Raw genomic sequence first — 23,194 nt, 5'->3', positions numbered from 1 at the left:
TTGGGTGGGCTGTGGTAGATCTGGCAGAAAGCATAATAAAGAATGTTAGGGAGGTGCAGCCAATTTATACCTTGATTCAGGGCCTCTTTTGAATAAAGGATGGTTTCTTTTTTCTCCAGTGTCCCATGTGTCTTAGGGGCAGAATGGCATTTCAGATTTGAGAGCGCTGGACTTAGAGTCAGTAAGATCTGAGCTCAAGTCTGGCCCTATCAGACACTTACTAGCTGTGAGACCCTGGGCAAATCACTTATCCTCTGTTTGCCTCAATGAGCTCATCTATAAAATGAAAAGGTTGGACTAGATGGTTTCTGAGGTACCTTCCAGCTGTAAATCTACCATCCTGGGATAACTATACTAGATGTTCCACATCAGAGAAGATCATGGAAGTCTACCTAGAGGAGGTACTTGGGCTTTAAAGGATTAGTGGAAAGAGGGAAAGGATTGACAAAGGAATTGAGCATAAGTCTAGATGGAAAAGTACAGGGCAGATGTAGGTGACAGTGGTCCAGTCTGTCTGGAACATTGAGTTCCTAGAGGAGGGTCACGCCAGACAAGGCCAGAAAGTTAGAGTGTCAGATTTGGGAGGCTCTTGAATACCAACTAGAAAAATTGAAATTCCATTCAATAGAACTTAATAGGAAACCTTTGAAAGTCTGAATAATGGAGGGGTTCAGCAAGATCTGTGCAAGAGGAAGATTCTTGTGTTAGTGGTCGGGAGGACACATTGGAGTAAGGACAGAGCAATGGTGGGATGCCTGAACATTCATGGACATGTACCTATACTAGGGGGATTCCTTCCCCAGTCATACCCTGTGGGGATGACTGAAATATTAATAATTTCCATTTACATCAGGCTTTAAGGCTTACAAAGGGATGTACATGTTAACTTCATGTGATCCTTTCAACAATCCAGTGAGGTAGGTGCTATGATTATCCCCATTGTACAAAAGAGGAAATTGAGGCTGTCACCCAGTATCTGAGATGAGATTTGAACTCAAGTCCAGCGCTCTTACCTACTATGCCACTTTGTATTCTGCAAACATCCATAACCAAGTTGGTGTGTGTTATAGTGGAAAGAGAAAGCCCTGGGCTACAAGCCTCAGTTTCCTTGTCTGTAAAATGGGATAACAAATCCTTGCCCTGCCCACTCCGTGGGTATTGTAAGACTCAAAGGAGAGTATGGTCAAGACAGAGCTTGGAAACAGGAAAGTCCAGGCCCTGCTCAGGCCGAGGGATTGCCCTTTGCCATCCTATCTAACCTGTAACCTTGGCATAATTGACATTCTCTTTACCATTTAACATTCTCTTTAACAACCCCAGTTCTAAGGCTCCCTGGCTCCCTAATACAATCAGCACCCTGACATGGTAAACATTATGTTGAATGAGGTTTTCACTGTAATTGGTGACCCCTTCCCCTTTCCCCCTTACTTCCTCACCTGTGGCTTCTCTGCATTTCTGAGGCTGCAGAATTGAAATCCAGGCTGGGTCAGGGAGGAGGAGGTGGGGGTGGGGGTGAGCTTTATGTACATGACCACAGTAGGTACCTAGGGCTTCCCTGGAAGTATCAGTTCTCAGAAATGAGGAGGCCCAGACCACAGTGCTGGCTCACCAAGTCCCCACGGCTCTGCTGAGCATGCACCCCACCCCCCAGCAGCCTCAAAAGCGGAGATGAAGCAACAGATGCTGCTGTCTGCACACCTTTCCCTTTTCCTTTCTCAGCCTTTAGAGGTCATCACCCATCCCCCTCAATCCATGGGAAGAGAATTGAGGTCCCTCCCAGATGGGGGAAGAGTCTTACCCAAAGTCATCCAGTGGATAAATAGCAAACATGGGCTTTGGTCCTGGATTTTCTGACTGTAAATACAATGTGCTTTCCTCATCACCACATTTCCCCTCCTTCCAGTTAGTCATCAGTAGTAATAATCTACTCTGTCCCAATGTTCCTTTGTTTTTTGAGGGGGGAGAAGAGAGGCAATTGGGGTTAAGTGACTTGCCGGGGGTCACATAGCTAGTGTCTGAGGCCAGATTTAACGCAGGTCCTCCTGATTCCAGGGCCAGAGCTTTCTTCACTACACCACTTAGCTGCCCCTCTGTCCCTACATTCTTGAGCATACTAGAAATTCCTTTGCTAAGCAACTTGGCAAGGACTCACCTTGGACAGCATTAAACACCAAGTTAGAAGGCTTAAGGTTCAAACTTTCCTGCCACTTATGAGCTGTGGAACATTAAACAAATTCTTTTTGCCTCCATGGACCTTCATATCTCCATCTGTAGCATGAGGAGGATGGCCCAAAGGACCTTGGTGGTCTCTTTCACTTTTGACATTCTCTGTTCCAAGGTCCTTATCAACAATCCTCTAAGATAGTAAGACTTCAGAGCTGGTAGAGAGCAAAGCCCTTTGAGGGTTCAGGGAGACATAGGGAGATCAGCTGGGATATAGTTGGAGGGTCTGTTTAGTCCCCAGTCATCAATACATGGCAAACTAAGCCTTTCCAACCCCTCTCATGGAAGAAGACTGGGCTTTCTAGTAACGTGGCTTTGGCCACCACCCCTGGGGAACTCTGAGGACGCACGTGTAGCCAGCCCACGGTCCTCCCCAGGAAGTGTGGTTTAAAAGTCTCCATCCCTGGTTGACACAATAGAGTGACCCCAACACCTCCGGTGAAAGTAAGTTGGCAGCTGCAGATGATTGCACCGGGTATTGGGTGGGGTGCCACACTGCCCACAGGCCTCCAGGCTGCCTTTACTCCAAATGTACCACCTGCTCAGGGTATCCTGGTTCTGCCTGGCGTACCGATACCATGTCACCCCCTGGTGTTGCTACTGTGAATTTTTCTCTCTCACCAATTGGGGAACTCCACAGGTGAAGATGGACAGGTGGGGAGTGGGGGCGGGGATGGGTCAGGAGAGCTATGTGAGCAGAAGGAGAGAAGGGGTCATATATAAGAGTTGCTGTGGAGGGAGAAATAAGGAGATTCTATCACGTTTGGTGGAAGCAAGAATGAGGAGTCAAGAAAGGAGAACCTGCTGTCCCTGGGGGAAGCATGGCTAGACAGTAGTGAATCTAAAAAGGATCTGGTGGTTTTAGTGGACCACAAGCTCAACAGGAATCATGTATGATGTGACTGCCAAGAAAGCTAATGTTGTTATGGATGATCTTAGAAAAACATAGATAGACTTACATGGAATAAGAAAGAGTGAAATGAGCAGACCAAGAGAATGTGCTATACAGCAGCCGTAATATTGTTTGAAGAACAACTTTGAGCAAATAACTCATTTTGACTGTTATCGATATCCAAATTAACTACAAGAGACATACAAAGAAAGATGCTATCTGTATCCAGAGCACGGAGAAGTAAAAACACGTATAGAATGATCTTACACATGTATGCATGTTTGTGTTTAATGGTAGCCATCTCAGAGAGGGAGGGGAAGAATCTACATGATAACTTTATATATTTAAAAAGAATGAGCAAGCTGTACACAACAGATTGGCAGTTTCATGTGCAATCATCTTGTTTTATTATACTGTGTTATGGAAATGTTTGTTTTATTCCATTAAATCATTTTTAAAAACACTAATATAATGTTAGGTTGCATTGAGACACATGGTCTTCACATCCATTATATACTGCTCTATTCAGACCTCTTCTAGAGGGGCTGTTATCCAGCATCCCATCCCCCTTGACTGCTGTCTTTCTTTCAGGAACTAATTTACCTTTCCTGTTCTCCTTGTAGGAACTGGTCAACTTAGTACTTCATGAGGAATCTCAGAGGTGCCAAGGATCCAGAGGAAAGGACACCCTTGGTCATCAGCCCCGCCCCTGCCCACTCATCCTAGACATGTGCTGCGGCTCAGGGGCGATCGCCCTCAGTCTCCTGAGCAGACTGACCCAGGTGAGCCCTCCCAGCCCCGCCTCCTGACCCAAAGAGTCATCTGGCCTGTTGGGCTCACCTTGTCTGGCTTTAGCCCATGGAGCAGACAATGCCAGGGCACACTGAGGTTTTCTCTAATGAGCTGGCACCATCTCTCATCTGTTCACTCCCTCAGCTTTAGAACTCACTGTCCTTCTTCATTCTAACCCTGCCTTCAGAGGCCCCAAGACCTCATGGTTTCATCTGTGAAATGGGGAAACATCAGCTTCTTCTCCCAGGAAAACTGGCCAAGCCTCTCCCTTGTGTTTCCAGAATGTGTGTGTGTGTATTTATGTATATGTGTTTGCATATTGTATATCCACATGCCTGTATAATAACGGTGTACCTGTGTATATACACATATATACACACATATTATGTGTGTTTGTGATTACATATATAAATAGATGCTCTTCCCTTTATTTCTGTCACTAACTTCCCAATGAGTCGTTTTCCACCCCACCCCACCCCCAGCCTCAGTAAATCCCTTCCTTGCAACAAATACAGTCAAACCAATACAAAACAAATGAAGACGTCAGTCAGGTCGAAAGGTGTGTGCCTCATTCTGCACCTGTGGTCCACCACCTGAGGAGACCTTCAGTATCAGTCCTCTGAAGCCATCTTTGCTGGTTCTAGCCTTCTCTAGATAGTTCTTGAAAAACTAATAGACTCTGAGAGTTGCACTAGACTGTGGAGATCACCTAGTCCACCCTGCCCAAGGCTGCATTCCTTTTTGACCATCCCTGATGGCGGTCATCTGAAGCTGGGGAACTTATCCCTTTCAGAGCAGTCCATTTTGCTTTGGGGCTGGCAGCTTTTATAAGCAACATAATTACCAGGTCATTTCTCCATAGGATGAGCCAGAATCTGCCTCTCTGTACTTTCCCCCTCATCACTCCTAGCTCTGCCTTCTAGGACTGAGCAGGACAAGTTTCATCTCCTAATTTCTGTCCTTCTGTTGCCAGAGCCGTGCGGTTGCAGTGGACAAAGGGGAAGCGGCCATACAGCTCACCAGAGAGAATGCTCAGAGGTGCTGGGGGAAGGATGCATGAGTTGGTGACCAAGAGCAGAGGGCTCTTGTAGGCTCCTGTAGCTCGGTGAAGAGATCTGGGCCCCATCAAAATGGGGCAGGAGTCCCTGAGAGGTCCCATGAGCATTTCCTCTCTGCATCCCTGGCAGGACCCATATATGAACCTTTGCTACACTTTTCATCACCCTCTCCTCAGTAGTGACAACTCTTTCTCCCTTATGAATAAATCCTAAAAGATATACAAGGGGAATAAGGGATAGAGGGTGTAGATGGTGGAACTGGGAATCAAGATAGGGTACCAATAGTGGGAGGAAAAGAAAGGCAGAGAACTAGGTATTGGGTATGCATAACCTTTGAACCTAGAGAGCCAAGTAAGCTCAGGGGCCAGAAACATCAAGTCTCAGTGTAGGGCTTGGAGATTAGCACAGTTTAGCAATTAGTTTAAAAAAAAAAAAACTAACCCTGGGCTCAAGAGAAGGGTCCCTGAGATTGGTTCCAAGGACGAGCTAGAACTTTAGGCAAGCCTGAGTCGCAGGGCTAGATCCTTCCCAGGCCTATTGATAGAAGTGACAAGCATTGAACAATCAATGGTACAACCTTCAGAGGATCATAGACTTGGAGCTGGATGAGACCTTGCAGGTTGTCTAGTTCAGTCCTCTCATTTTACAGGTAAGGAAACTGAGGCCCAAAGAGTGTAAGTGATTTACCAAGGGTCACACAGATAGGGGCAAAAACAGAATTTCCACCACCAAAGCCCTCAGACTATAGCGTCCTTTTTGCTGTACCGTGATGCTTTGCCTAAGGAGTTGCCAGATAGGCTGTTGTGGTCAGTACTGAGAGTTCATAAGGTCTGTGAGCTCTTATTATTATTGTAGCAGAAGCTACAAAGTGCTGGGCTTGGAATCAGAAATCTTGCCTCCACTACTTAGTGCATGACCTGGTCAAATTAATTTCCCTGAGCCTCAGGAAACCACTTAAGATGTATCTAAACTGAAGGCTTATAATCCATGCCAGCTAGCTTTGTCTGATTAGAAGTTCCCCATCCTAATGAAATCACAGATGCCTTTGTATAGTGGTGTTGTCAGTATAGTGAAAATTGCCTACTAAGTTTGGTAAATAACTTCAGTCTTTCACTCTGACTTGTGTCTAGTTGGGGGCCCCCTATCTTAGGAAGGACAGACATCTACAAGTGTGAATAAGTCATCAACTCAGATGTACGGGAAATAGACAAAAGTAGAGATGTTTTCTATGTTTGTATAGGGCTCTGGATAATAATCTTGAGTGCTATGGTATAAGCGAAGTATTTGCTTCTTAGAGAATTGTGATCAATTTAAAATAGTTAACCGTACTAAGATGGTCAGAAGAACCCAGAAACTTCTAGATTGGCAAATTTTTGCTGTGCTCACCAGGCAGAAAAACTGGCAGTCAGGGGCAACACTGGCTTACAGTATAGACTTTGCAAAACAGGAAGGAAGTTGCCACAAGATTATAAGCATTATCATGTCACAAAGCAGGTTAAAGGGAGAGGAGGAAAATAAGCTTGCAAGGAACTTGGCGTGTGACCCAACAAAGCTTGATCATCACAAGAGCATTGTGGATGTAACTGAAAAGAGCTCAACCAACAGACATGAAGTAGAACAGGTTGGTGTAGCAGAAAGGGCACCAGGTCTGAAGTCAGGAGATCTAGATTTACCTACTCATTAGCTGTGTTATCTCAGTCAAATTATTTCTCCTCTATGTCTCTATTTCCTTATCTGTAAAAGGGAGGTGGACAAGATGAACTTCTAGACCTAAATACTATAATCCTGTACATCAAAGATTCTTACCCTGGGATCTATGAACTTTAAAAAATATATGAATTTTGATAACTTACAAATAACTGATACTTCCAAATAATTGATTTTCTTTGTAATGCTATGGATTTATTTTATTATGCTTAATAGCATTATTCTGAGAAGATGTCCATGATATCACTAGACTGCCAAAAAAGTCCATGACAAACCAAAGTTAGGAATCTCTGCTGTAAATGTAATCTGCTGCTATTTCTGTAGCCACCCGTTCTCCTCAGTGACAACAGTGAAGCCACTGCATTTGGAAATTACCGCCTTGGGACCCAGTGGTACCAAGAAGAAAAGTGTGGTGGAACTTGTTTGGAATACTGAATCTGAGCAAATGTATGCATAAAAAAAGTTTCTGTAGGAGGTACCAGTGTTTTTGAAGGCTTTCTGGGAATAATTCTAAAGATATATCAAAGTGGAGAAGAAGCCAAAAGAATAGAAAAGAATCACAAAAGATGATCAAAGGAGCAACTGGGAGGGGAAAAAATCAATTATAAAACCATGCTCCTTCTTTCTCATCTTTGAAATGTCTTTAGGAGATTTACATTGAAGGTGTTCTTGATAAAAATAGGAGAAAGGTCAAGGAGGGACTGCACTGCCCATCACCATCTTCAGAGTCCTAGTGCTGAGAGCTGTAGATGATGTCAGAGCCACGGTGCCTGCTGTCTGTAGGTCACATAAATCATTTGACTGAGCAAAAGGCAACCAGTTTTCCACTTGCATGGCCAGTTCCATGATAGACATAAACCATAAATCCCTTTTTGCTTTTGTCAGATCTTAGGACAGTGCTTAGTGTATAGTAGGAGTTTAATATTTACTTCCTTTGGGAATAGCCACTCTCCCCATTTTTATTTGACACATTGCTGGAAATACTAGCAATACTAATAAGACAAGAGAAAGAAATTTTAAAAAGCATAAAGATAGATGAAAAAGAGATAAAGCTATTCCTATTTGTTGACAACATTGTGGTTTAGTTAGAAAATCCTAGAGGATCAGCAAAGCTACTAATTGAATTAATGCTAACAGCTTCAGCCGAATCTCAGGCTACAAAATAGACCCTCAAAAATTAACAGCATATTTATATAATAATAACAAAAGCCAAGAGGCAGCAGTAGAAAGAGAATTCCAAATGACTTTAAGATGCCTAAAAATATTTGGAGATCAAACTGTCAAATCACGTAACAGACTTGTACAGATTCTCTTGCAACGTGCTCCTTAAAGAAGTAAAGAACAGTTTAATTAGCTGGAGGCATGTTGAATGCTCATGGCTAGGCCATGCCAATATAATAAACGTCACAATAATACCATCATTATTTTGTAGTTTTAATACTATACTGATCAAATCATGAAAAGCATACTTTACAAAACTCAATAAAATAATAAAATCCATTTGGAAAAATAAAAAATCTAGAGTATCAAGGAAAATAATGAAAAGAGGTCAGGATAAAGTGGGGAGAGCACACTAAAAGCAGCAGTCATTCAAAACTAACTGCCAAATAGAGAGCCCTATCAGGATAACAGACCAGACAAAGGAGAGTCACAAACAATGGAACTCAATAACTCACTATTCAATAAACCAGAAAACATAAGTTGCTTAGGAAAGAAGTCCCCTCTTTGATAAAAACTGATGGGAAACCTGAAAAGCAGTCTGGCAAAAATTAGTCTTAGACCAACACTTTATACCATATTCCACAATACATTCCAAATGGATATGCAACTTTAATATTAAAGAACATGCTATTAAAAAAAACAACTGGAAGAGTAGGTATACCTTTCACAACTATGGATAAGAGATATTTTCTTAATCAAACAAGGTATAGAGACTATAACAAAGGACAAAATAGGTAGCTTTGACTACAGGAAATTGAAAAGCTTTTGCACAAATAAAATTAATGCAACTAGAATAAGAAGGAAAGTGGTTGAGTAAGGAAAAAAAATCTTTGTATCAAATTTCTCTGATAAGAGTTTGGTATTCGAGATGTATAAGTAAGTAATTGATAGATAGACAGACAGATAGATAGAGTCTAAAAGCCATTCCATGATAAATAATTCATCAAAGGTTATGAATAAACAGTTCTCAACAGAATTGCAAACTATTAATAACCACAGGAAAGAATGTTCAGAAACACTAATAAGAGAAATACAAATCAAAACAATCCTGAATTTTTATCTTACATTCTGAAAATGAGCAAAGATGACAAAAGATGAGAATAGTCAGTGTTGGAGTGGTTGTGGATGGATAGGCATCCCAGAGAATTGTTGAGGGAGCTGCGAAGCAGGGCAGCTATTCTGGAAAGCAATTTGAAATTTTGCAAATAAAATGACTAAAATATCCATAACCTTTAACCAGTGGAGAGGAAGGAGGTGGCATTCCCCAAGGAAGAAAATTCTACTACAAGCTTGTAATGCTAATGAGATTAAAGATCTTCCCCATCCATTAATGGGCCTGCCCATTAAGGGGTTTCATTAGGGGAGATTTGTAGGAAGGTCCACACCTTTTGTTCTCAAGGGTTATGATGCCCTCTGAAAAATGTATGAATACTTTGAGGCAAGGTTGTACTTTGGGGTACAATGAATAACATTGGAAGTGTTTCTTTGGCCAGATGAGACTCTGGACAGCAGCTAAGGAGCACACCCTGCCCTTTGAAAACCCAAATGTTGGTGCTTCTCTCTCTGGTAACGATGTCTGCACAGTCAGACAGTTATCTGTCTGTTGATCTGTCAGACAGTTGGAAGCTCTGTCTGTTGATTTTGATTTCTCTGTATTTTCTCTGAAGTTCAGGGTGCTGACTCTTTTCCCTGAACTAAGTGAATGATACATGTGCTTGATCAAAGTGATTGTTGATCCCTCAAGTTGCTTTCCTTTTAGAATAGCAAATCAAAGAACCTGTGACAGCAGGCCATCCTGGATGTGTCAGGGTGCTTGCTTCTACAAAGCTTTATACCCCAAGGAAGCCACTGATAAAGAAGATTCATCTGCACCCAAATATATATAGCAGTACTTTTTGTGACAGCAAAGAATTGAAAACAAAGAAGATACTCATTCACTGGGAAATGGCTAAACAAATTGAGGAACATGAATATATTGGAATATTAGACTGTAAGAAATGACAAATATGACCACAGAAAAGCACTGAAAGACTTACGTGAACTGATGCAATATGAAGTAAGCAAAGCCAAGAAAACAATATGCACAATGACTTCAACAGTGTACATGAAAAGAACAACCAAAAAACAAGCAAAAATGGATGTTGCAAATTTGCAAAGAACTAGCATATCTCCAAAGATGAGAGGGGAGAAGATATCCTCACCCTTACCCTCTGACAAGGAGTGAAGTCCACGAGTGTGGTACATATCTTTAGACTTTTTTTGATGTGTTGATAGGGTATGCTGATTTTTTTCTATTTTTTTTCTTTTTTGCCTCTTTATCCCATATTATTTTGTTATATGGGATGGTTCTCTGAGAGAGGAAAGAGGAAAGATACTAGTGGGAAATCATGGCAATGTAAAATGATAAAAGATGTCAATAAAACTTATTTAAATATTCACTTACCAAACAACCTGTTTGGTTGACAAATAGTATTCCAGATATAATTTGTTCAGTGTTCTGCTAAAATTTATAATACACTTATCAAAGTTTTTGGCCAATATTTTGGGGAGTGTTCTGCACAAAGTCCAAAATGAAGGAGGATTTCGTATTGATGGAGATGTTCTGTTGATTCCTGTTTGCTATTTACAGAACCAGTTGCATTACCCCCAGAGCAATTCAGGGTTTCCTTAATGAAATCTACAACTTCCAAGTAGAAATTAGCCCAACCATCCACACAGAAGAAACCAAATGGATGAAGAATTAACCTTGCCAAGATTATGACATGCAGCTGAATGGGCAGACCATTGGGTTAGTCTACCAATACATATATTTGGAAAAGCACTGTAAATAGGCAATAATCCATACCCAGAAGCAAATTAGAGAAGAAAGCAGTCTGAATTGCATTTGAAAAATTGTGCAAATCTTTAGTATTCCCAAGCTTCTGCCTGCCACTGAAACCCATCTTCTTAAAAGACCTTTATCTTCCCAGTGGTACTACATGGTTTTCAATCATGATGAAACATTGTGATCCTGGAATTAAAATTGTAGGTGGCCAAAGTTTCAACAGTTAGAAGGAAAAAATTTCCCATCAATCAGCTATTATGAAGTGGAAGCAGCTGGTAAGTGAGTGAGTCCCCACATGCCTGGAAGACGTCAAGCAAAGTCTCAGTATTCACTTGGCAGGCATATTATAGAGGGAAGTTCCTGCCCAGGCCGAAGATGGACAAAATTACCTGAGATTCTGTGGTGCGAATCTCTCTGTTGAACTGCTACTTCTCACCATATCCTGACTCAATCTAAGCCCCTCCCATCTTTGTTTGCTGATATGGAAGCCTTAACTCTGCCCAGACATGAAGCCTCCCTTCTCTTGCCTCTCTGGACTTTGATTGATTTCTGACTGTTTGGGCCAGTGGTTCTGGGTGCTGACAAGTCCCTGGCTCCGCCCCACTGGACAAAGCCCTAACTCTGTCTACGCATGCCCAGGGTTTTTCCCCTTCCATTCAGAGGGCACATGGTCTTTTGACTAGATAGTACAGGATAGCTGTGCATGGAAGACAGCTTGGTATGGGGAGACCCCTGGCCTAGAAGTCAAAACACCTGGATCCTGGTCTTGTCCCTGCTTCTGGGGCACTGGGTGACCTTGGGTCTCAATCTCCTCTTCTGTAAAATTAAGTTGAACTCAATGGTCTTTAAGATCCCTCTCAGTTCTACCATTTTATGATTCTCCTCTGTGTTCTAGGATTTAAGCTCAATCTTGAGTTCCTTTTTGTGCCTTGGTGGATCTGAGCATGGCAGGGGGTGGGTTACATTCTTCTTGTCCCTATCTGGTACATTCTGAGACTTTGTAGGTGGATTAAGCTGGCCTTGGGATGACACTGCCATCCAGGTGTCAATCAAGCTGTCATGTGACATACAAGCTGTGGAAAGCTTTCGGCCTTGGGGCATAGCACTGTATATGTCCAGGTGGCATATTGGATAGAATATCAAACATTGAATCAGGTCGACCTAGTGCCAAATCCTTCTTCAGACACTTACTAGACAAAAATCACTTAATCTCTCAGCCTCAGTTTCCTCATCTGTAAAATTAGGGAAATAATACCTGCCTTTGCAGGGTCATTGTGAAGGTCAAATGAGATAACATGTAAACTACTGTGCAAACTTTAAAATATTTTGCAAATGCTAGCTAGCATTTTTACCTCTATATGGACATGCTACGTACCCACCTATATAAATACATATATGTGTGTTGGAGTTGTCTCTGTCCTCTGTCCTGTCAGTCCATGAGCACAGGCATTGGGGGACACATCTCTCCCTATCATTTTTCTCTTTTCCCCAACAGGCTCAACTTGGAAAATAGGATCCAGATTGTCTGCCATGATATCACCTCTGGTACGTTCCTCTGGACCTTTTCCTCTTCCTTTCCTCACTTTATCCTCAGCAATCTGGCAGATACAGTCACCTACTGGTTCTCCCCACTGGGACCTCTCCCCAGTTTCCTGAAGTACTGGGACTCTTACACTGATAACTCGTCTTATCTCACTTATGGCCACACATTCTCAAAGCTCAGCTTAGGTGAGGCCTTCCCTGGTCCTTCACTGCTCCCCAGTTATCAGCACTCTCTGCAGGCTCAGATTACCTGGTGTTATCCTTCTCTGTATACATATGGCCTTCCAGGAGATGGTAAGCTCCTTGAGGGCAGGTGTCATTCTATTTGTGTCCTTGTATCTCCCAGCACCTAGCATAGTGCTTCACATACAGTAGGAGCTTAATATACGTTTGTTAAAACTTTTGTTTACCCTAGACCAAATCCTCATGCCCAGTGTAAAGCAAGGAAGCAGAGAAGAGCTGACTTGAAGTCAGAAGGGGTAAAGGAGGTAACTGTGGGACTTCTCCTCACCTAGACCTTTATAGTATGATTTCATTGCTATAAATGTTAGATGCAAACTTATTTAAATGCAAGTGCTAAAATCCCTCTCTTATACATAATTTTTGGATTATACACAATGCTGTCCTTCCCCTCACTGGCATGAAAACTCGAGAGTTGACTCTAGCTCTTTAGGACATTCAAGAAAAGGCTTGTATAGTTCCTGGGAGATGGGCAATCTGGGAAAACAGTGTTTGTGGGCATGGATTTCAGGTCTTGGTTCAGCAGCCAACTACCTATGTGACCTTGGGCATGTCACTTGGCCTCTCTAGGCCTCAGCCTCCTCAGGACTGGATTAAATGATGTTCAAGATCCCTTCTAGCCCTCAATTCTATGATTTGGTAATTCTCTACTCTGTACTACACCATGTAGGCATCCGGTAAGATGGGGCCTGTCCTCCTGGGTCTTGAACCTAAAAAAATAAGTCTTATCAAGAGGCGGGCAATGGAGGTAGGAGAGAGTAGATCCGGGGTGGAGCTGTCTCCTCCAAAATTCACAGGATGAGATGTTCCATGATAGAAAGAGCCCTGCACTTGGAGTCAGGAAGACCTATATTTGAAATCTGCCTAAGGTGCTTACTAGCGGTGTGACTCTGGTCAAGCCACTCTCTCTTAGCCTCAGTTTCCTTCCCTGGAAAATGGAGATAATTGCATATAATAGTTTTGTTGTAAGGATCGAGCGAGATTATACATGGAAAGTTCTTTGTAAACCCAAAAGCACTGTATCAATGTCAGCTCTTATAGGATTGTGGATTTAGAGAAGGAAGCCATTTAGTCTAAACCATTTCCATTTAGAAAGACATAGGAAGTGAGCAGCTGAACTGGGGTTTGAATGCCCCTCTTCTGATTCCAAGTCCAGCACTGTTTCTTTTCTCCCTTGCCTGTCTGTCTGTGAGTTCTCACCCTGGGGGTCAGAGGCTGGGTGTTGTCCAGCCTGGGACAGAGGAGTCCTCCTTCTTGATATAGGAATGAACAGGGAACAGCTGCTTCCATGGGGACCAGTGGACTTCATGGTCAGCAACCCCCCATACATCTTCCATCGTGACATGGAGCAGCTGGCTCCAGAGATCCTCAGGTACATGTGTCTTCCCATCCTTAGAGGAGGGGCCTGTATAACAGGAGACAGGGAGGAAAGGAGAAGCATGCTAATTTTCTGGAATGGGGAGTGGTGGCGTCTGATGGAACTGAGGGATCTTTGGCGAGGCATGTTGTTTGGCTTACTTGGGGATTCTTGTGAGTCTACTGCCTCAATTCTTTAGCCCTGGGCTACATGATTATTTTAACGTATGCTTTAGCACATTATAGTTGTTAAGCCTGACTGAAAGTGAATTGGGGAGTGGTCTGGCCCTTGCCCTTAAAGTCCAGGCCATAGGAAGCCTCTTTCTCCTTGTTCTTGCTACAGCTATGAAGATACCGACAGTTTGGATGGAGGAGAGGACGGCATGAGAGTGATAAGAGAGATCCTGTCCCAGGCACCCATGCTGCTGAAAGACTCAGGGTATGAGGAGAGGAAGGAGCAGGGTAGGAAGAGGAGCTGGGAGGGAGTTTTCTGGGGTAAAGCCCCCACTGCTCCCCCATCCCTTACTTCGTGGGTGATCTCCCCAAGCCTAAGGCTGATCAGCACCACCTGTGATGACAGCTTTTCTCCAATGCCTACAGATGCTCTCTGCCACCTAAGGTCACAAAACATAGAATGGAAAAAGCCTGAACTGGTAGTCAGGAGACCTAAGCTTTGCCACTGACTTCCCTGTATGATCTTGGTTAACATACTTCCTGTAGAGAGCATAGACTTTTAAAGCTGAAAGAGTCGTAAGAATTTCCTTGGGCCTCAGTTTTTCAATCTGTAAAATGAGGGAGTTGGAGGAAGTAGCCTATACGACTTTCAAAAAACTTTATTAATTTGTTTTTAACATTCAGATTTTTAAATCTTTGAGTTCCAAATTCTCTCCCTCCCATCCCTCCTATTACTCATTGAGAAGGCGAGTGATGAGATTTCAATTACACGTGCCAAATCATGCAAACATTTCCATGTTAGTCATGTTGCAAAGAGAAAAGCAAGAAAAATAAAGTGAAAAAAGTATGCTTCAATCTGTCCTCAAAATGCATCAGTGCTTTCTCTGGAGTTGGATAGGATTTTTCATGATGAGTCCTTTGGAATTCTCTTGGATCTTTGTATTGATCAAGTAACATCTCCTTTCACAACTGATCATGAGACTTTTCAAGAGATTTAGTGATGACAGCTCACATTTATTTAATATGAATTAAACTCTAGAGTTTACAAAACATACTACATATATTATCTCACTTGATTTTAACAACCCATTGAGGAAGGGGATGCAAATATCATTATCCCCATTTCACAGGAGAGAAAACTGAGGTTCCTATGTCCTTCACATTTTGTCATTTTTGAATATGGGCCAAGTCAGTTTCCTTGGCACTGTGAGCTCCCTCCTTGAGAGAAAGCTTTCTTTCACAAATGTGCTGAGTTTGTTCTAAAAACACCTAGACTCTCACCAGGATTGGCAGGGGGCAAGGCTGGAGTGTCCCCAGCAGGTAAAAAGTCGATTGGTGCTTCTAACATTTCCTTAGTACTTTCAGATTTACAAAGAATGTCCCTGTTATGGGAAGGAATGCAGGTGCTCTCCCCATTTTACAGAGGCACGGTCCCAGAGTCACATAGGAAGTAAGGGGAAGATCCAGACCTTTACTTCGGATCCTTTTGACTCAGGACTCGGTTCCTCTGCCTTCTAACCAGATCTCTTGTCGTTTCTTTCCCTCTCCACAGAAGCATCTTTCTAGAAGTTGACCCTCGACATCCAGAGCTGGTTGGGAATTGGTTACAAAGTCGGCCTGACTTGAATCTCTCAATCTTGGCCACACATGTTGACTTCTGTGGCAAGTAAGGCTTCTCATCCCCATGGCTTCCTCTCTCTTCATCTCTTCTGGTCTTTCCTATCCAGGCCCTATGAATACCCTCAGTAAATATCACCTTGACTGTCCCTGTAAGTTGTGTCTCCAGTTATGGGAGTGGGCTGCTCTGAGTTCTTCCACTCTCAGACAGTGAGTCTTGAGGCTAAAGGCAGGCATCTGTGAGTCCATCAATGGCCATCACTGAGACTGGCTGGAGCCAGGGTCAGAGGTCATTCTGTGACCAAAGATGACATTTCCTCTATTCAAAGCTGACTGAACCTTCTGAGGAACAACTCCCCACCTGTTTGGTCCCTGTTACCTTAGATTTTCTTGGTAACTTAGGACTGATTTGAGCTCTTTTTCTCTCAATCTGTTTGCTTCCCCTTTGTCCATCTGGGCAGTCCACCTCTCCTGGGGGCCGCAGTGTCCATAGGTTCAGGCAGAAAACTTTCAGGGCTTTCATGCTTTTCCTGATGACTCCTAGTACCTACCTTATTTCTTCCATCTCTTTTAGGCCCCGGTTTCTACATATTTGTAAGTCAAGAGGTGCTGGAAGTAGGTGTACCTACCTAGAACTTACTGAGCCTGCAGCTCCTGGAAGCTTCTAGCACATTCATCTTTTTAGGGCACTGATAATGCAGCAAGAGGCAAGATTGTCCTTCCAGGACTGGGGGCCCACACTTCAGGAGCGTGGGACTCTCAATGGTGGAGGAGTGGGGCTGGGGGAGGTCTGTGATGATCTTTTTCCATCCAGCCTCTTGCTACCAAGATGTTCGGATTTAGGATAGATGCTGGAGTGTCTTTGCCCCTGTCCTGGACCCATTCTTTGGTAGTAGTGGGGGTGTTTATTCTTCTGCACAGAAATATTTCTTAGAGACCCAAAGGAGAACTCAACTACCTACTCTCCCTATTCTTCCCCACTCCACTCCTAACCAGTCAATATTGGGGAAAACTATTGTCTTGGCCAGAAACAGGGAAAGACAAAAATGACCTTCATGGGTCCTTTCTAAAGAGTACTGGATTTGGAGCCAGGAGACCTGGCTTCAAGTCTGTGACTAATTTTGTCACCATTAGCTGTGAGATATATGAGCCTCAGTTTCCTGTCCTGTTAAAATGGGAATAATATTATTTGCATCCCCTTCACAGGGTTATTAGAATCAAATAAGACAATATACATAGCATATTTTGTAAACTCAAGAGTTTAATTAATGTTAAATAAATGGAAACTGTCTTGAAAAGTCAGTTCTATTCCTTGTATGAGTGTGTCTGTTGAGTGGATGGTGTGGGAGGATTAGTCAGTCAACAAGCACTTACTAAGCCCTTGCTTTGTGGTTGGGGCTGATGACTAATAGGTCAAGCCTCCCCAAAGTTTCTGTTCTCAATTGAATCTTGTATTTATTTAACCAAAAGGTGGGCCAGGCCAAGTGGCACACTGCCTTCCTTCTCCTTTTCCCCCAAAGCTAGTGGTTGATTTTTACAAAAGCGTTCACTTAGCCTCACCGGATTTTTTTGCCCATCATCCATTTATTACTATTGGAGATTTTAGTGAAGTTAGAAAGTAGAAGTGAATCTGAATCTGAGTGCCATCAGCCACCAAAGCCCTTGGCTTCTCGGAAGATTCTTGCTTTAGTGTATAATTTGTCAGAGAAGAGAATATTCCTGAAGATCCTGCCTTCTCTGCTCCCTAAAGGGGCTTTGGGCAAAGCTCACACAAAGACTGGGTTGGCAGGTTCTCTCCATTCCAAAAGCTAGGGGTTAGAGCTCTAGACTTAGGAAGACCTGAATGCAAATCTAGCCTCAGACACTTACTAGCTATGTGACCTTCTGTGTGACTTCCAGAGGGGTGGGAGGTGAGGGCACTAAAATTTAAGCAGTAATTCTGGCTCTGATGTCCAAGGACAGTGAGACAGTGAGAATAGTAATTAGTGAATACAGTGCTGGGCCTGGAATCAGGGAGACCTGAGTTCAAATCTAGCCTCAGTGTGTGACTCTAGTGATGGGACCTTGGCCAAGTCACTTAACCTCTGTTAAGGCTACACTGTTTTAGGCTACACTGAGAGTTAAGTTGTGTATAAGGTACCATTTATAGCATTTATGCTGCATGGATGAAATGACAGATAACATAGTAATAGCAAACATTTATACAGTGTTTCAAGCTTTGTAAAGTACTTTAGAAGTATTATCTCATTTTTGCCCTACCAAATGGTCTCTCCCCCTTTTAAAAAAAAAAAAGAGGCCTTTATGTTTGACAAAGCTTTTTCCCATTCATTCTCATTTGAACAATAGTGCTGGGAGGGGGAGCGGGTAGTGATTAATATCCCCATTTTACAGCTGAAGTGACGAAGGCCAGGAGATGGGGAATGACTTGCCCAAGGTCACATGGAGAGTTGGTGGCAGAGCCTGGGGCTCCTGATTGTGGGGAGGTCAGGGCTCTCAACCTTGTCCCAGATTCTTTCAGTAGCTCAGGCATGTTTACCTTCCCTGTTGAACCTGATTCCAGAAGCCGTTTGTTTGGTGCACCTGCCACGTGGAAGACAATGCTGATATCAGAATAGAGACCTTGGTGAGCTCAGAGCATTCTGGGACAACTCAGGGACAGGTGGCTTTGACCTGCAAAGGGCCAGGGGGTGAGAACTCATCTCTTTTCTTCCATCTGTGGCAATGGTTTTTTCACACAATGGAAAAAATGACCCCTCATAATTCAATTCAGCAGTCTTATGTTATTCAGGAGCATGCTGTGCCTAAGACCTGGCAGTGGTGCCAGCAAGAAAGATGAAATTAGGAGCCCCTGATTTCAAGAAGATTACATCTACCAAGGGATTATGGCACACCAAGGAGAGTAAAGGCCATACCTACAAAAGAGAAGTGTAGGCCAGGCTTTAAGGATGGAGCTGGAGGAGAAATGGCTTTCAGCAGTTAGGTGGATAGAGCCCTGAACCTGGAGTCAGGAAGACCTGAATTCAAATGCTACCACAGATGCTTGTAACCCTAGGCAAGTCACTCAACCTCTGCCTGCCTCAATTTCCTCATCTGCAAAATGAGGAAAAATAATCATAATGCTGACACAAGGCTTATTGCAAGGTTCACAAATAAGATAATATTCAAAAAGTGCTTTGCAAACTTTAGCACCATATTAAAAACTAGTTATTATTGTATTATATGAATGATATATATTATATAAATTTATTGTATAAGTAATATAATGCCATCATATTATTTCATCTGCTGGGTCATGGAGGAAACAGCACCTGAATTGATCCTGAAAGAATGGAAGGGATTTCCACAGAGGGATCTGGGGAGAGCGGGGGGCAGGGGGAGTCATTATTAGAAAGTGAGGTTCTTGAGCACAAGGACTGTATGTGTATTACTACTACAGTGCTTGACACCAGTAACTTTTGAAATGGTTTTCATTCATTTGTTCGTTCATTCATTCATTCACTGAAGACATTGTGAGGAAGGCACAGAAATAGAGAAAGACTTGACGACACCAGAGAAGTGAGCATGGTCCAGTTTGTAGGAAGGGAAGAACTCTGGACACTTAGCAGAAGTGCCCAAACACAGGAATGAGCCTTCGGGAGGCCACGGAAGGGAGCTAGGACATCTCTGCCCCATGTAGTTTGGAGACATGGACTCAGCTTTGCCATGGTTCAGAAGCAGGCTGGGAGAAGGAGCCACAACACAATGGGAGATGAATGGATAGGGCCTCAGACAGCCAGAGATACCACGATAATCTCTTTTGTGAGAGTTGGGTTTCCTTGTATACCATGCTGAAATCAATTCCGGCATGACCAAGGCTCCAAGCCAGCAGGCCCCCCAGAGTGTCTCCATTTTTCCTTCACTTTTGGGTAGTTTGTCACTTTGTGCTATAAAAAGTTCTCTCTGTCTGGGGAAGACCAGGGCCTGGGGCATCTGGCAGGCCATGGTGTCTTCCAAGGACATCTCATTCCCCAATACTGTCAGAGTCTCTCATTCCCTGGACGCTGCCCATACTCTTCCAGACCTCTCATTTGATAGTCAGAGACACAGAGAGTTGGAAGGATGTGCGATGAGGATTTGCACCTGCATCTTCTGACTAAATCTAAGGTTACTTCCCCACCCACCCCACCCCCACCTCCCTGATTATATAGTTCAATCACAGCTCCAAGCTAGGGAAACATTTGTGGTGCTGACTGACCCTACTGAGGCACCAGCAGGGGGCGCTGCAGCCTCATCCTTGGCTTTGGACAGCTGCCATGCACCTCCTGGGATTCTGAGGATAGCTCCAGAGACTGACCACAAGGCAGACCAGGGATCTCTAAAAACGTCCCTGCGTGCTGTGTCCTTCCCCTGTAAGGTAGAGCTCAAAGGTACTGAGTAACTATTTCCATGATACACTCATTAGCCTGGCATGGTCAAGAGCTGAGGGTGCCCCTCACCTTGGGTCCTGTTGGATTACGCCCCAAGGCCCTGCTCCTTCTCTAGAGGTTGGGGGGCGTAATCTACAAGTGAGTACCAGAGGGAAGCAGTTATGTGTCAGGTTGTACATCCTCTCATCCTCAACACCTGCCCACCCCCAATAGAACTATTTTTTCAGCTTGTTCAGTCATATCCAACTCTGTGATCCCATTTGGGATTTGCCATTTCCCTCTCTGGCTCACTTTACAGATGAGGAAACTGAGGCACACAGAGTTAAGTGACTTGCCCAGGGTCACACAGTCCGGGCCCAGCTCTCTATCCTCTATCCAGCTGCCCTATTTTATTTTCAGCCCTATCTTGCTCCTCTCAGATGATCCCTGTGCCTTTTTTGCCTCTGCCCTGAGCAAAGGCAACATAATGAAAATGGATGTGAAAGGGTTTTATAGATTCAAAACACAACACAACAACACAACAACAACACAACACAACAACAACACAACACAAATGGGTAAATGAAAGAGACTGTTAGAGGCACAGGCTCTGGGTCTGCTCCAGGGACAGGGGGCTCTGGGTGGGTGGGGGGGTTGGGGAATTGGGGGATGGGCAGGGCAGGGTTGGGGTGAGAAGAATGAGAGCTTTGAGGGCCCTGCTTTCCAGTCTGTACACACTGAGGACTCCCACCCCCTCCAAGCTGGTATTTTTAGCTCAGCAGCCCAGTTCAACCTCAAACCATTTAAGGAGTCATATAAGGTTAGGAAGACCCAGGGAAGAACTGACTTTGGGGCAGATCTCTAGTCTGGTCTTGTAGTAGGCAGGAATAGCCCTAGGCCAGGGAGGGGTTCTGAAGCTTGGGATGTTTTGCGGGGAGCAGGGGTGGAGGTCCAAGGAACAGTGGGAGACAAAGCTGTTGGGTGCTGGGGCCAAGGCCAACTTTAGGGAGGATCTGACTCTAGTTTACCTTTCTGGTTTCATCTACAAATCATGGGTTAGTACCTGAACTTCCCAGAATAGTGGAAGGATACAAGGACCTAGAGTCAGGAGAACATAACCACCTGTGAGGACTTGGGCAAGTCACTTCCATCTGAGCCTTGGTTTCCTCAAAATAATAATCCTCATACTGCCTGCCTCATGGGTTGTTGTGAGAAAAACGTGGGCCATTATAACCCAGGCCACTCAATTTCCTTATTTGCCAGATAGGAATAATCTCTCTCTGTGTCTCTGAATCTGTCTGTCTATCTCCCCTCTCCTCTTCTCTCTCCCTTCTCTCTCCTCTCTTTCTCTTTTCTCTCTTCTCACTCACTTTTTCTTTTCCTTCATTCTTTCCTCCTTCTCTCCTTGCCTTCCTGCCTCCTTTCTCCCTTCTTCCTTCCCTTCCTTCCTTCTTTCCTTGGCTTCTCTATCTTGATTAAATGTGAAATGCAGTGACCCCTCACTGGCCCAATCTCACTGTTAACTGTCACAAGTTTTGACCTGCTTTGTTTCTGACCTGGACCAGTTTGCCCCTCCTTAGTCTCTTTTTATAGGTGACTACTTTGGGTGACTTACGTGAACCTGGATCCATAAAAATGAATTTCTACTCATTTTTAACTGAGATAGCCTGCTCCTGGCTACAAGGAAGGTGTGAAGTTTGGATCTGTGCAACCACCCCTCCCCTCACATGGCCTGCCACATCCTATGACTGGAGGGCATTTCCATCCCACCTTTGGGGTAGAGCCCCACCAGAATGACTTCAAACTCGAGCTATGACTCTCTCCACTTCCCACTCACCCTCCCATACAATTATACAGGTGATTGAGACAGTCATAGCCTGCTCAATACTGCTCTCAGTTCAAATAGGCACTCTGGGAACAGGGGAAGAGGCACTGAACCCTTCACCCCACAATAGTAAGTAGAGAGCGAGGACACCTTTTGCTGGAGTGTGGTTCCAGAAGCACAGGCTGATAAGAAAGCAGTCGATGGTCAGCCTGTACTGGAAGCTAGTAAAACTCTTCTGTGCTATCTTATACAGGGGCAGTGAGGGCTCTCTGGACCCATCCAAACCTAAGGCATCCCCTAAACAAGGGCCAGGGAAGAAAGGAGTGTTCGTGAACTCTGAGAGTCAAGATCTCTGAGGGTCTTTTGGTGCCCTCTCTGCAAGGTATTATAGGTAGGGTCAGATGGAAACTCTTGGAGTTGTCTCAGCCATGTAGTTTACACTAAACAATAAGTGAGGAAATTCAAAAGATATTCCTTCTCTAATGATAGAGATGAAAAAAAGTTGGAGTATTTCATTATACCAGCTCCCATCACAACAAACCTAGGTAGCCCTTGAGGAAGACACTGGGTACCTTGCAGCTTTATAGAGGGCTAAACGCAGCTGTCAGATCGCTACCACTGTTCCTGACCACCTCTTCCTCAACAGTGGTGTAGACTAGGTAGCCAAGGCCCAAGGGGCGTGGTCTGATATTGGTGACATCACTAATACTTCTGCTGTCTTTGCTTGTGGTTGAAATGAGTCGCTTTTGCCTAGGAGGGAGTCTAGTATATATTCAATGTCTTTCCCCAGGGGAACTTGAACTCTGCCTTCATTCTGCTACATCCTGGTGGGCTAAGACCTGAAAGATGGAAGGTATGTCAATCATTAACATTGATAACATAATGCTGACTGGGCCAACGGAGGTCACGTTGACCTGGAAGATCCCAATCTCACTTGCCTGGGTCCCTTAGATATCAGTACTCTTTCCAGACTAGTTGTGAGTATGCCAGGCCCTGGAACCCTCCCTCCTCTGATAGCCCAATGGACCCTCACCTCCCGAGGAACATTGTTTTACCTGGTTTAGCAATGACTTCATCTGCTATGAGAGGCTGTCTTTCAGCAGCCACTCATCCAGTAATAGGGGATACCCTCAGGAAGGTGTCCCTGTAGGACGCAGGCCACATAGCTGCTCTGTGAGAATGCCTTAAGAGACGGGGCAGAAAAGAGTTTCATGTGCTCCAAGTCGTGCATGGTAGCCCTGGGGCTGGCTAAAGGGCGAGAACAGGCCTGGACAATCGGAGTCTCCTCTTTGGGGGCAGTATCAGTGGAAGAATTTGGCCAATGCCTCCCTCTATGTA

General features: G+C 44.0%; 1 protein-coding gene across 1 annotated transcript in view; it reads left to right on the top strand.

Moving 5' to 3' along the window:
- The window catches only part of HEMK1 (HemK methyltransferase 1, mitochondrial release factors N(5)-glutamine), a 42,983-nt gene extending 26,035 nt beyond the window's left edge, over positions 1–16,948 (top strand). Inside the window, 8 exon segments of the mRNA XM_072650507.1 lie at positions 3,739–3,897; positions 4,881–4,945; positions 12,213–12,262; positions 13,763–13,871; positions 14,199–14,294; positions 15,582–15,695; positions 16,221–16,240; positions 16,243–16,948. Coding sequence (XP_072506608.1) covers positions 3,739–3,897; positions 4,881–4,945; positions 12,213–12,262; positions 13,763–13,871; positions 14,199–14,294; positions 15,582–15,695; positions 16,221–16,240; positions 16,243–16,265 — 636 coding nt within the window. The 3' untranslated portion in view covers positions 16,266–16,948.
- Positions 16,949–23,194: the final 6,246 nt, after the last annotated feature.

The sequence above is a fragment of the Notamacropus eugenii genome, chromosome 1 (assembly GCF_028372415.1).
Source record: "Notamacropus eugenii isolate mMacEug1 chromosome 1, mMacEug1.pri_v2, whole genome shotgun sequence".
Taxonomy (NCBI): domain Eukaryota; kingdom Metazoa; phylum Chordata; class Mammalia; order Diprotodontia; family Macropodidae; genus Notamacropus; species Notamacropus eugenii.
The sequence above is the reverse complement of the archived record's forward strand: the minus strand, read 5'-3'. Positions and strand labels throughout refer to the sequence as shown.